Source organism: Dermacentor variabilis, chromosome 5 (assembly GCF_050947875.1).
Source record: "Dermacentor variabilis isolate Ectoservices chromosome 5, ASM5094787v1, whole genome shotgun sequence".
Taxonomy (NCBI): domain Eukaryota; kingdom Metazoa; phylum Arthropoda; class Arachnida; order Ixodida; family Ixodidae; genus Dermacentor; species Dermacentor variabilis.
The window spans coordinates 25,172,647-25,186,605 of NC_134572.1; the positions used below are offsets into that span (position 1 = coordinate 25,172,647).

Here is a 13,959-nt window from a genome sequence, read left to right on the forward strand (position 1 = left end):
CGTTATCACGCTTTTATTTTTGTCACGAAAAGCGCGGCAACGTCACGCGCGGGGGCGCATGTCGGCTCGGCGGCGCGGTCGAAGGTGGAAAAAAAAAATGAAAGGTGACAAAAACAAAGCTCGCTGGTTTCGCTGGCAGCGCTGTCGCGTGGGATGACGGAGTGCGCACGACATCGGGAAGGGGCGGGTGGGGGGGGGTTGCGTGCGTGTCTTTATTTGCTTTTGTACGCGTATGTTCGCCCACAGCCGTAGCCATACGTCACAGGGCACGCACTAATCGTTCGCCAGAAGCTTTCTTTTCCTTTGAAACGCTGGTGATCGAGCTGATTGCGTTCAATACCGGAGATCTACACAAGCGCTTCCGCCAACATGTGCGTGTGTTTGGGTGCGTGCGTGCTTGCGAGCCAGCTCTGTAGCAGGCGACGCAGACTTACGCCGCTTGCTTGCCTCGCGAGTGGGCCGGCGAGGCTAAAATAGAGCCTTCATATACGACGAGGTCTATGGGCCGCGCTTTCGCGGCTGCTCCTTTGTCGTGAGCACACGACATATCTCACACTTTGGCAGGCACGCAATGACAGCTCCTGCGTGCCGCCTCCAAGGATACTCGTAACACGTGTTTGTGCGGGGCAGACTTTCCTTTTCCCGATACCCAGTGCGTCTGTACGTATCGTGGTATTCCCATCTACGCGGCCCGGTATCGTCACTGCTGTATAGAGACTGAGCTCGCAAGTGTGTAAGAAAGTTATCACAGGACGTACTAAAACAAAAACACAAAAAATACAGAGAAAAAAAAGCCCATATTACTTAGTAAAGTAGTATACTAATCTATAATTTACATTCGTTTTGGACAAGTTATGTTTATTTGATCTTTTGCTCTATTCCGGTTTGTTTCGCTACCGCTTCAAAACTAGTCATCTTTTTGAGTATACTATAGTTACAGGCTCCTGACTTCGGGAAGCCCCACAATGGGCCCTAAAAGCCCTGCAACATTTTTGAAGGACGACAGGCTTATGTGAATCTCCGTTGCCACTCATCGACGTAACTCCTCTCTTCTTTCTTTAACGTTTAGTTTACCTGCATAGTGAACGATTACTTTTGTTTGGTTAACATGAACAACATCCCTTTTGCTTCTCCAAGCTATCACTCTTTCTGCACAGGCTTGTAACTGTCACAGAACAAACGTGCACAAATTCATCGACTGCAGCATGAACCGAAATTATCCGAAGCGGCTCAGCAAGGAACAGTGTAGTTCGCTATCTATAAGCCAGGACGGTGTATGCCTTTCAAAGTTTTGTCTCACGCACTCAATAATCCTTTCGTCGTCGAGAAAGCCATTAAGTTTTGGTTCGTTTAACTGCCCATCGAAGCTTCCTTTAAGCGAGCACACTTTTATGTTCATTTACTATTTACGGGAATTATTATCTCCCGACATTCATCTGCAGGCACACCAGTCTATACAGGACAGAAGCGAGAGCCAAAGTACCATTGCCGGCTTGTGTTTATCCATGTTTCTAATGATATACATAGAAACTTTATTTACTGCCTATTTTACGTGGTTTGTTAGCGTAAACAGTTACATCATAACCACTTCTATCAGTAGGCGTTTCTGCATTTGCTTTTTCTGTGCATCTGCTCTCTTAATCGCCGTCGGTCTTGGATACGCTGGAATAAAGTGACGCCTGCTGTCACGACAATCTCGGCGAGCAGATGTCATGGAGCTTCCAACAAAAATTGCTATATAGGGAACTGTGGCGCTGCGGTAGTTAAGCTAACGATGGGAATGGTGGATATTATATGGATTTGTCTAATCTTCTTGTGGCTTGAGGCGTTCTTGTAGCGTTGTTCATTACGCTCGATATGTCTTCCTAAATTTCACTGAAATCATATTTTTCTAAGCACAGCAAGGCAACAAGTCACTTCTCATGGATAAGTATTGGGAGTTGCAATTATAACGAACAATTTTTTAAACTAAAATTATCAGTTCGCAGGGTCACAAGGTCGTTTGAAGCAAGAAGGACGAGATATAGGCAAATCTATATATGCTATCTGCGCCCTCCCCCCTCCTCGCCCCATTGCCATGCTCGCTGAACTGCTGTACGTGCAGCTGCTGTAGACGTTATCATCAGAATTACCTGTAATTATTGTAGAAAACTCTATGCCAGCAGTCGCAAACTGGATTGTCAGGCTTATGCCTTACTTTCTGTTATTGCACCTAAACAAAAACAAATTTCGAGTAGTGAAGCGTACAATGAAAAAAAAATCACGTAGAAGATGCCGCCCGAGTCCAAGGACTTCGAGCCGCCACCTGAGGCCACCACAACAAAAACTGCCGGATCATTCATTAATAAAGTTTCTTCTTCTTCTAGGCTAAAGGTAAAATGATGAGTGAATATATGTGATGAAATTAGGAACTGTGCAGGCATACAGTGATGTCAGCTGACGCGAGACCGGTGTAATTGGAGGTCGTTGTTGGGCGTTTACATTCTGCAGTGGACATAACACATGATTTTGACGACGATTGTACAGAATGCCTACAGGTTATGTACCTACAACAATAATTGTAGGGGCGATGTAGTATAATTAATAGATGCCCATACAGACGGCCAGTTGACTGTTCAAACTTGATTTTAAGCGCTATAGAAGCCAATCCTGAGTCAGAGTTCTCTATACGACTGCTGCCCTGGCACGTCCAGCCTGCATGCACCGATATGCCATGTAGGCGACGGAAGGGGCACCTGAAACCCAGACGAATTAATTCCCTACTCTAGGCTGTCAGTGCATTTATCTATGAGGAAAAAAAAGTTGGACAAACCGCCTTTCGCTTAGCCGACAGGGCTCACACGCGCGCAAGAACAGCGCATGCAGGACGTTATCGTTCATAAAACTGCAAGATGATCGTCTTTTCAGAGCTTGCCTGACAGATAAGCACGCAGCAATGCCGACGAGCCCGTACAGCTAGCTCACAAACATGGCCACGCCGGTACATTCCTTACAAGGCGTTTTGCTTTACCAGCACGGTGAGTAACCCGTCGGGACATGTTTATGGCTGGCTGCTCTAAGCCCAAACACCTCGACAACAGACATACGCGAAAGCAGGAAGTTCCTGTCAGAAAGACTTGTAGCCTTTTATCTGTCCGCCCTAAAATGACGTACGTATATACGGCGTTATCAGCCACTCAGAGTGGAAAAAGAAAAAAATAACGCCGAATTATTCGCTTCTTAAGTTAAATTCTTGATTGTTTCGTGCGAAAACAACGATTCGATTACAAGGCATGCCGCCGTGGGGGACACCGGATTACTTTTGACCACCTGGTGTTCTTTAGCGTGCACTTAAAATCGTTTTCCATTTCGCATAGTGCATCGAGGAGTTCCCCAGAGTGGCACCTTAAAAAGCCCGGGCTTATTTAGCCTCTCTCTTATTGGGTTGCGGAAGTGCGTTCTCTCGTTCGTTGAAATCTCTTTATATGCAGATGACATCTGTACATGGAGCTGTGGTCGCAACAGACGTGTCCTACGAGCAAGACTGCAGAAAGCTATCAATTCCATTGAAAATTTTCTATTTGCATGAGGTCTAACGTTGTCACCAGAAAAGTGTGCCGTCATCGCTTTCACTAGGCGTGATGCCTCGAGCTACACGTTAAATGTTGCACACTCTCTCATTCAGTACGTGTCAAGTCACAAGTTTCTTGGCGTGACAATCGTCAGACTATAACGACGTGGATGCCCTATATTCGAATACTAAAAGAAAAATAAATTGGCTCATACGCGAGCACCTTCCGTATGCTATCAAGCAACACTGGGGGCTGCTCCGCAAATTCTATGCTACGCATGTATACGGCTCTTTGTGAAGGTCTCCTGTGATACAGCCTTCCTGCACTACACGCCATTTCCCAAACCACCATAAAAGCATTTACATGTGCGCAAGCAAAAGTTCTGAGGGTGCGCCTCGGCCTACCGAAAAACACATAGAGTGTAAGAACCCGTGCAGAAAGCAGACACCTATCGGTTCCAGTGTTTCTGCAGCAGGAGTTTCTTCAAGTAGACCTGCGCTTTGTCGCCGGAGTGCCGGCTCATCCGCTTGCTTCAGACAGCGGTCCTGTAGTGCGGAGCTTGCTCCCGCTAAATTATCAAAGCCCTTCTATGCCGACGGAACCACAGTGGAAAATTCCTTCATGGTCCATTGTCACTTTCTTACCTGGGTTCAAAAGCAAGAGAAATTATCCTGGTCCAGCACTGACATATTTTGCTCTATAGCAGGCTAACACCAGCTACAGTGCTCATCGTCATATTTACACTGATGGCTCCGCTATGCCCACATCTGCCATTGGTGTGTGGATTCTGACTGCGAGTGTCGTCATCACTACCGCTCTCAGTCACCGCACATCAACTACAACCACTGAACTAGCTGCGCTGCGGGCAGCTTTTATTTGCATCATAGAGCAGACAGCTGAGTCTTGGGTCATCTTCACCGATTCAAGACTGCCCCTGAAGTCCATGAAGTCACCTCACGTGCAGTAACAACTCGTGATGGACATCAGCCGCCTATGCAATAAAGCCTGCCAACTGCGATACAGCGTTTTGCTGCAGTAGTTACCAGCCCACTGTGGAATACAAGACAACGTCCAGACTGACCATGCTGCCAAAGCTGGACACGACACTTCGAGAGAAATGGTCCAGATTCCTTTCTCGGGAAAGGCGCGGCGACACTGGTATCTGCACACGCTCGGCGTCTCCAGCGATCCCTCTGGACAGATGCCAGTTACCAGTACGGGCCCCTGTATAAAATACATCCATCGTGCGACTTTTACATGCTGCAAGGCCTCACCAGGCAAGACCAAGCATGCCTTCATCGCATAAGACTCAACGTGGCCTACACAAACTACTTGAGGTGTAAGGTTCAACTCACGGACTCGCCAATGTGCTCTGAATGCAATGCCCCTGAAGACGTGCGACATGTTCTGTGTGACTGCTACCGCTGTGCATCAGAGAGGGGGCCTCTGAAGGCGTCACTATACCTTCAGTGGGACTCGAGCTTGGCACTACGGCACATTCTCGGCCCGCGGCAAAGCACCATCTGTGCGTTACGCACCGCGAAGGCGCTGCTGGCGTTCTTGCGAGCCACGAGCCTTAACGAAACTTATCTCTATAGTGTACCTATGAGTTTGTGTGTGACTGTATGTGGTGTAAAGTGTTTATCACTGTATATATCATAATAATCACCCAGCAGGTGAAGTAATATGCCAGGTGAACAGCCCGGCTAACATCTCCAGCATAGTATTAAAGCTTGTTTCTCTCTCTCTCTTTCCCTTCTGTGCACGCCTTGGCTACAAGGCATTTATCTTTAACTACCTTCTATTTACTGTCATAGTTCGCAACCTTTTGGTGTCAGTAGTGTCAGTGCAGACGAAAGGGTTGGCATGCATTTGGCTAATCTTTTTCTTGAGGTTCACCGTGATCTCCTCGCTTCGTGCAGCACATTCAGAGAATACAATAATAAAATGTAGACGAATGAAAGACCTGTTATTACACTGCGAAGCGCAAACGTCGTTTGATCGAATTCAAAAACGCGAGGAAAACCACGGCGAGTCGATTGCGTGTGTTTATTTTCGAAATAAATACCACAGCTCTCTGTGGACGAAAAACGACCTTGTCCTTTACGAGGGGCCACACGGCGACGCCATAAGTTCTTGCCCGGGAAAATAAACTCGAAACGCAAGTGCACGCACGTCTTTTGCTTTACGGCCCGGCCGGGAAAGGTCAGTAACTATCTGCTTGAGCCTGCGTGTGCTTCTATTTGGGAATTCTAATATTTTTTCGCTAGCCGTCCTCTCGAACGCACTCTGGCAAATCTAATAAGGTAGCGAGCGGGTGTCTTTCGGTATCGTAGTACGCATCTTTTACCAATGCAATACAATACATCTTACGAAGTACAAGAACCAATTTAAGAGGCAGGACTCTTGTATATTTTGCTTAGGATCATGGCCTCTGCCTTTTGATCAACGGCAGCCAAACATTCTTGAAAGGGCCGTCGTCAGCAGTAGCTGCCAAGATTTGAGTTTAGTGCCACGATGCCTTACTTCGAGCGTATACTGGTTTACTGACTTGGAAACATGCGGAAGTGGTCATATCCATACTTAAGTTGCCATCAAAGGTCTAAGCAGTATGTCTTCCCCTATGATCTTTCGAGCACTTCATTATCCCGCATTCCAAGCCTTTGGGAACGGTGAATGCAAGGGTGGCCTTGCACGTAGCATAGAGCTTATGACTGCGAACACCATGCATGCTGCAACGCGCTGCTTCTTGGTCAGCTACCTGCACAGTCTTTGACATTGAATTAGGAAGGTTTCGTGCTGTACGTCGGCGCACCGGGAGGAGATACTGACGCACAAAGTCGATTCTAGACCTTAGGGAGGCTAGGCGCAAGCGAAAGAAAATGCGTCGTCGCGTGGACAAATTAGACAACGAACGACGGCAATCATGCTGTAACTCGTTGGACTCACGCAATGCTCTCTCTCGCGTATGGCGAACTCTCCAAGGCCTTCGCTGGTTTCCTCAGCAACGCCACCCCTTTAAGGCACTGGCACTCCACCAAGGCTGTCGAGAAGTGGATGTTGGAGAAGACTTTTGCGAGGCAATTGCAGGTGACAGAGAGCTACTAAAGGATCTCGAATTGTACGAAGTTCCTTTCACGCAAGTTTCGGCAGTGGACGAACCTTTCTCCATGGAAGAACTGGAGGCTGCTCTAACCACTAGCCGGCGTTCCTCTTCGCCCGGACCCGACAACATCACGTACGCTGTTATCCGCCACGCTCACCATGACGCAGGAGAGATCCTACTGCGTCATCTCAACGCCTCATGGAGTGACGGTGTTGTTCTTTCTGAGTGGAAGCGTAGTCGTCTTGACCCAATCTTAAAGCATGGAAAGTCTATCCTTCAAGTGACATCATATCGACCTATTGCTCCCGCCAGCTGTGTTGGCAAGTTGATGGAAAGGAAGATCATCAAGTGCCTCAAGTGGTTTATTGAACATTACAATGTTTATCTAGACGCAATGACAAGCTTTCGACGTGGCCTTTCGTCAGTCGACAACATCATTGATCTTGTGTCTTTGATTCAACTACAAAAATCACCCACACGCCTCACTGTAGCGCTATCTTTAAATGTGCGTTGCGCTTATGACAATGTTTCTCATGAAGCCACTCTTGACGCGCTCGTGGCTGTTGCAATCGGAGGCCGCACTTTTTGGTGGATTCGGAGCCACCTGACCCAAAGGAGCTTCCTTGTATTCACCGAGGATGGTAAAACTACCGACGACTGCACCAGCCGTGGAAATCCACAAGGTGGCATTTTGAGTCCGGTTTTGTTCAACCTGGCTATGATTGGGCTGGCGGAATTCCTGCCACAGTCGGTCAGTCTGTCAATTTGCGCAGATGACAGCTGCATCTGGGCGTCAGAAGTAACTCTGCCGCAGGTTCACGCAAGGTTACGAAGGCTGCAACGATGACGCCTACTTATCTTCAGAGAAAGGGCCTCGAAATGTCAACAGAAAAGTGCGCATTAGTCGCCTTCACACGAAAATTGATGACTGGATACTCAGTGTCTAGTAATGGCCAGTCTACCTTGTACAAGAGAACCTATAGATGACACCTCTTAATTGCTGGAGAAGTACGGGGACCGTCGGTGCGTTCTATGCTTGGACTGTACGAAGCGCCTTTCATGGGTTCCTGTCAGAGTGCTTGAGAGCATGCAAGCTCAAGCGCTTAGAATATGTCTGGATCAAACGCGATGCGCTTCCACAGCTGCAACAACTGCCATCGCCAGGGAATATCCCACCATTGCATATATCATCACAAACTCCCTTAGTAATCATCTTCGTCACCTTTCCCGACTCCAGTCTGAACGCCTTGCTTCTCTCTCTCGGAAAGTAGACCTGAGACAACTTTTTCGGGCACTGTAGCCTCGTACCAATCCTCTCTTCCGTCTGACTCCATGCCTGCAGCAAGCTCACCTTGCCCTACGTAGTGTCTCCGGCAGCCACAAGTGCGGCTTTCCGTTCCAGGAGTTGGAAATAAGTCCGACTTTGCAATTTGTGCCCTGAATCAAGCCGCTCTACATCTACTGCATGATTCATACTCCGATCATGAGTTCACATTTAATTAAGGGAAAATGAGATATCCACCTAATCGTAACAATTACTGCAAAGGAAACCCATACGGGTTCTCCTAAAGAAAAGCCTCGCAGTCGAAGAAAAATTAGTCCAGGTCCGGGACTCGAACCCGGGACCACCGCCTTTCCGGGGCAGCCGCTCCACCATCAGATGGTAGAGTGGCTGACAGCATGACAGGAGCACACCATTCCGACCAACTCCTATCTCCTCATTTCGCATCATTACAGATTCTTTCTTTCTTTCTTCCTTTCTTTCTTTCTTTCTTTCTTTCTTTCTTTCTTTCTTTCTTTCTTTCTTTCTTTCTTTCTTTCTTTCTTTCTTTTGCGTTTCCAACTTGCTTCTTTCAACCTACCTTCTGGCTTCCTTGCTTCGAGCGGTAAGTACCTGCACCAGCCGTTTTGAGCTGGCGGTTGCTATAATCGCAAGCGCCCTCCGCTGGCAGCTTTCGCATTATTGCGGTGCCTCCACTGTCAACTCTGTATGGCGCCTTTATTTTCTTTACGTTGCACCGGGATTGTTTGTGCGGGGCACGTATCCGTGCGTGTGAACGTATCGCTTCCAGCTGGAAGCGGGAAGCATCAAGTGCCGCACGGGCCAGCTTGCGCGCGATGCCCGGCATAGACCACTTGGGGAACCGGTCGGCCAGGCGTAATTTTAGACTGACGTCTGCGTGCAGCTATTACTCGCGCTCGCAACGCGATTTGCTTTTGCAACGGTCGGTCTCCTTATCTTCTACGCATCTGCATCGGATAGACCGTCAAACAGCAGCTTCTATAGTTAAATAAACGTTTCGTCAGGAGGCAGAGCTCAGACTGCTCAGATGCAATAAGCTGTTGCGCGCGCCCAAGCTCTTTCGTCCAATCACACGGCGATGACCGATCTAAGTTCGCTTTGTTCAAATGGATTCTACCGCCACAAAGCCGCATCTGGACCAAGATGACATAGTAAAGCGCTCGAATTTAATTTTCACCTCAATAAAATTTATGGTAACACTTACCAACTATCCCTAGTCACCATTTTTGTTAACCAGAAATGCTTAACCTTATAGCAAACAGGTGCTGTCTTTTTTTCTTCTATTTTCTTATTTTTTTCTTTTAAATTCTCTAAGACTAAAGCGCTGCCACGCGCCTATTGGTGTCATTATGCAAAAAAGGGGTGAGGCGTGCAGATAGGACACAAGAGTGTCCTCTTCTGTCCTGTCTGCACTCCTCACCCCTTTTTTTGCATAATGAATCCTTACCAACTAACTAGCTCAGCTTTCTGTCATTCTATTGGTGTCGAACGCATGAAGTTCTCGGTAGCTGCAGTGTTCGCCTTGGCAAGTCCGAGTTCAGTAAAGAGGTGTTTCCTTTCGGAATGTCACTATGTAGTGACGGCAAAGGACCCCTCAGTGCAAAAGTGTGACAGAGCTAGGAGATAGCATTGATCAACGCAGTTGAAGCCGAGCGAGTCGGCCCAACACGTAATCATTATCTGTCGTTACGATCACGTGATCACGCTCTGCAGGCAAAGCAGCCGAACAAGTGCTCGTTGATTAATAAAGACTGGGAACCAAACATTCTTTGCCAATACACTGAGCTTTAAAGGTCACGTGTTGAACTGACATATCGAGGGAAAAGCGAAGCGAATGGCTTCACGAGGAGTTGAAGTGCCAAGGTTGGCTGCTCGAAGTAATGCTCGCTCCTAGATTATTAGAGAGTTTTAGTTTAGGGGACGCAAGCGGCTTGCGTACGCAAGAGCTAGGGGCGACAGTACTGCGCATGCGCAGACCCAGATGTAGGCGTGTGCGCAGTACCGTCGCTCCTAGTTCTTGCATACGCAAGCCGCTTGCGTCCCCTAAACAAAACTCTCTATTTTCTTCCTCCATGCTTGTCGATCGCACAATTGCATGCATGACAGGGGTTGTTATCCAGGGAACTGTCAAGTTCACCATATTGTACTTTCTGACTGGTTCACAGGGCTGCTACGTACAGCCTCTCTGATTGGCTAAAAGTGCCAACGTGGCAGAATTTGACAGTACAGAATAGCCCCGGAGGAAGGAAATAAACTATGACCGAGAATTACGTCACAGGGTGTTACGTTTCGCCTACGACGCGCGGTTTAGCCGGCGCGGATGCAACGGACGCCGGGGCTTCGTTCAAAGCGGCAGACATTTTGGCCCGTTCGGCGCCGCCGCTACGCCTCCCCGCCAAGCGCGTCCAGGCATGTTCCGATGCCACGTGTCTTCATGTGCGTGTGTGAGTGTATGTGCATATTGGTGCCCACGCTTGTCGAAGCGCGGCAGCCGGGGAGAGGAGCTCCCAACAACTGTGAAGCGAGGGGGTCTGACAGGCGCCGACACGACGTATGAGCCACCTTCTCTTCCCATTGTGCCCCAGCGGCGCCGGCACGACGGCTGCGCCACCTTATCCCATTGTGCCCGAGCGGCACAGTCACGTGCTCGTCTATAGAGGGGTTCCTTCTCGCCCTCAACTGCGAGAGTATAAAAGCAGCTGCCCCCGGACGCCAAAAGAGGGGCTCCGATTTCTTCTGTTGAGTAAAGTGCACTCCCGTCTCTCTACTTCGGTCAACCTGACCGCCAACTCTTTGCGATGTTAGAATAAACAAGTTGTTTTGTTGTTACCAGTCGACTCATGCTTTGCCGGGACCTTCGGATGCTTCCAGTTGTACCCCAGGCCGCCAGGCCAACGCTACCCTTGGGGCTTGCGACCCAGGTGCAACAACGGGCGTCAGCGCCGAGTTCCCAACAACTCGCGCCAGCGGTGCGATTACAACAAGGGCCAGCCTTGTAAAGCCTATTTGTGAAGCCATTCCCTTCGCATATTCCCTCGAGAAGTCGGCCCAACACATGGCCTCCGAGTGTCGGCGTATTGACCGAGATTTGCTGGAGCCCAATAGCGTTTAATCTACATGCGCACTAGTTCGGCTGCTCTGCGGCGGCTCTACCTGCAGCAACACCTGCAGAGCGGGATCACTAAAAGCTAACGTGTGCTCTTACGCGACGATCACGTGTTGGGTCGACTTGTTTCGCTCCAATCGTGTTGTTCCCTCCTAGTTCTTCCTCTTTGAGAATAGCGCCCCGAATATCTGGAATAGCATTCATCTTGAAATTTCGTGGTATTGTAGGGGCACCGCTGATACGCGCATATCGCGTCAGTCTAAACCTCGTGGCCGTGCCATTTCTCTGCTCAGTGAGAAGTCGCGAGATCGAATTCCAGCCGCGGTGGCGGCGTCTAGGTGAAAGCAGAAAGAAAAAGCGCTAGTGCGATTAGATTTAGGCGCAACCTCACCGTCTATCATAGTCCATTGCGAGTCTTTTGGGCGATAAACACCAGATGCGCAAATGCCACTCAAATGCTACTGTGAAAGCGTTAACACCGCACTGTTAATTGCCGTGTATACATACACCGGGAGGATCATTACTTTTTTAAGCAGTCAAGCAAACGCAATACGAAGAACAAAGAGAAAGAGACAACAGCCTTGTTTCTGTCCAAATTTGACTCATGACGAATAAATTTTCTTTTACAGAAATATGTCTACAATGTTCTGTCGCTAAGTTTAGATGGCCCAATGCATTCATAAGAGAACGTTGCGTGTGCATGAAACAGTTTCAACATATCAATAAAGACAAATTTTGTAGCAAGGAGCCTCATGGTAACAGTTATTATCGCCTTAATTAGACGGCTCGTCGACTTGTCGTGAAGAAATAAACTTCTTGCTAAGGAAAAAATAATAACAAATTATTTCTACAATATTACCTTGCTTCAAGTGAAGTGTGGGAAACAAGAAGCGTAATGGAACAACCACACTGGTGCACGTTTCAGTGCAAGAATGAACAAGCCCCAAACCTGAGGGAAGGGTTACACGCAGTCAGCGCGAATGCGAAATTTTTTTCACTCGAAAGAAACAAGATGGCTAGCTCGCAAAGATGTTTAACGTACGGCTACGAAGACTTTGCTATGATTCTGTGAACGTCCCTACAGGGAGTTTAAGCTTACTGCTCCAATTTTTATGCGATGTATTAATTAGCTTTATAAACTCGAATACACTCAATCCCTACGCGCATACCATGGGGGCAGAGCACTGCCAGAATAAGATTCCAACTATCGTTGCAGCCAAGACGACACGCACACTATCATTCACTGCTTTACGCCAGTTAAGCCTGTTTGAGCACGACACAGAAGTGCAAAATCAGGTTACCTCTGGTTTTTCGTCCTGCCCGCGCTGCTCTTCCTCCTCTTCCATTTTCACATTCGGTTTGGTACCGCCTCGTGCGGAAGTTCAGGCCAGAGCAAATCGAAGACAGGCACAGCGTTTCGAGTACTCAAGCGTCGCCGAAGCGCGAGCAGAGTGTAGACGTCGCACAGAGAAACATGGTCGCCCGGTGAGTCCAGCCAACACCAACAAATTTCTTGGTACAGCACGATGCTACGCGTCACAACTCGACTCCTCTTCTTCCAGCGATTTACGCGGCACATTCGAGCAAACAACTACGTAAAAGCAACTAATGCCTGCTACGAACACTGGTTACGGAAATCAGAATCAGAATTGAAAAAGAAAACAGAAAATGAAATCTCGGTCGTTGTAGTCACACCCTAGCCGCCCTCCCGCACGTCTTCTCGAAGCCGCTGTCGCCTCCTCTGCAGAATCGTGTCGTGGTTGACAGAAGCCCACGATGACTCCGCGTGGCGGGATCCATCGACCCCCTCGGGCTCTTCAAGTCCACCTGACCGTCAGAGCGCGACAAGTTTCGCGTTGGCGAGACGCACGCACTCTCGCACGAATGTAGTGCGACGCCCGTGCCGCCTCGGAGTCTCCGGATTGTGCGCGGGACTGTTGCGCGAGCCGTGCGCGTCACTCTGGGCGGTGGATGCGCCCCTCCCCCCTAGCGCCGCCGCCGTCCCGTTCTGGGATGAGTGCCCCGGGCGTGCGCAATAGCGCCCGCGGCGCGGCGCCGGCAGCGTCGTCGCCGGCCCTCCCGGCTCCTCCTGACAGCAGCAGACGCGCCGAGCACGCAGCCCCGGGTGCTCGACTCTTTGACGCCACCTGGCACGGCGGTCGCTCCAATTTCGCTTCGGAGACTGAGCTACGAGTGGCGGGCATGCTGGCGCGGTTGCGACTGGCAGCCGATGTTGACGGCCCTTTCATCATTATTTCCCTTGCATCAACGGGCCGTTGATGCAAGGGAAATATGGCACCCACTTGAAGCCACCAATCATTGAAACCCACGCAGATTCCGCAGGAAGGAAGCTTCTCAGTTTGAAGAAGGATTAGTCCTCCTCAGGACATCGAACCCGACCCCACCGCTGTCTCAGGACAGTTGTTTTACCAAGTGAACTAACCAGGAGGCCAGCGGGCGGTAGGGTGACAGCGAATCAATAAGCGACTCGAATAGCTGGAACACTTAACAAGCGAACGGATTCTTTACGAAAGGGAAAAATGGTCCCATCTTTCTTCTTAGTGAAATTTCACCTATCTTACGAATTTACTAATACTTCGTTTGTTAATTTTTCGCCAGTTGAATACCACTTGTACACAGTGAGCGAAATTGAAAGCTATGCATCGTAACCAGAACACAAAAGTACAATGACTCGGAAGAAAATCACGGGAACAGAGCTGTCTATAGGAACTGAAATTTTATTGACGACAGATAGTCTGCACAGACATCAGAGGACAGCAGCAACAATAACAGAAAGCACTGAGACATACACTTTGATGCAGTCAAAGGGTGTACGCTCGCCATAGATAAGCGATCCATATCCGTGTCGTGAAAAAAATAATAATATTGGTAT

The 13,959-nt window shown here is 48.9% G+C and overlaps 1 protein-coding gene across 4 annotated transcripts in view; it reads right to left on the reverse strand.

The window, feature by feature from the left end:
• LOC142582361 (fibroblast growth factor 1-like) overlaps positions 1-13,057 on the reverse strand; it is a 57,295-nt gene extending 44,238 nt beyond the window's left edge. For all 4 annotated transcript variants that reach the window (XM_075691993.1, XM_075691990.1, XM_075691991.1 and 1 more), the window contains exon 1: positions 12,368-13,057. In XM_075691993.1, the coding sequence (XP_075548108.1) occupies positions 12,368-12,412 (45 nt within the window). In that variant the 5' untranslated portion in view covers positions 12,413-13,057. The remainder of the gene's footprint in view (positions 1-12,367) is intronic.
• Positions 13,058-13,959: the final 902 nt, after the last annotated feature.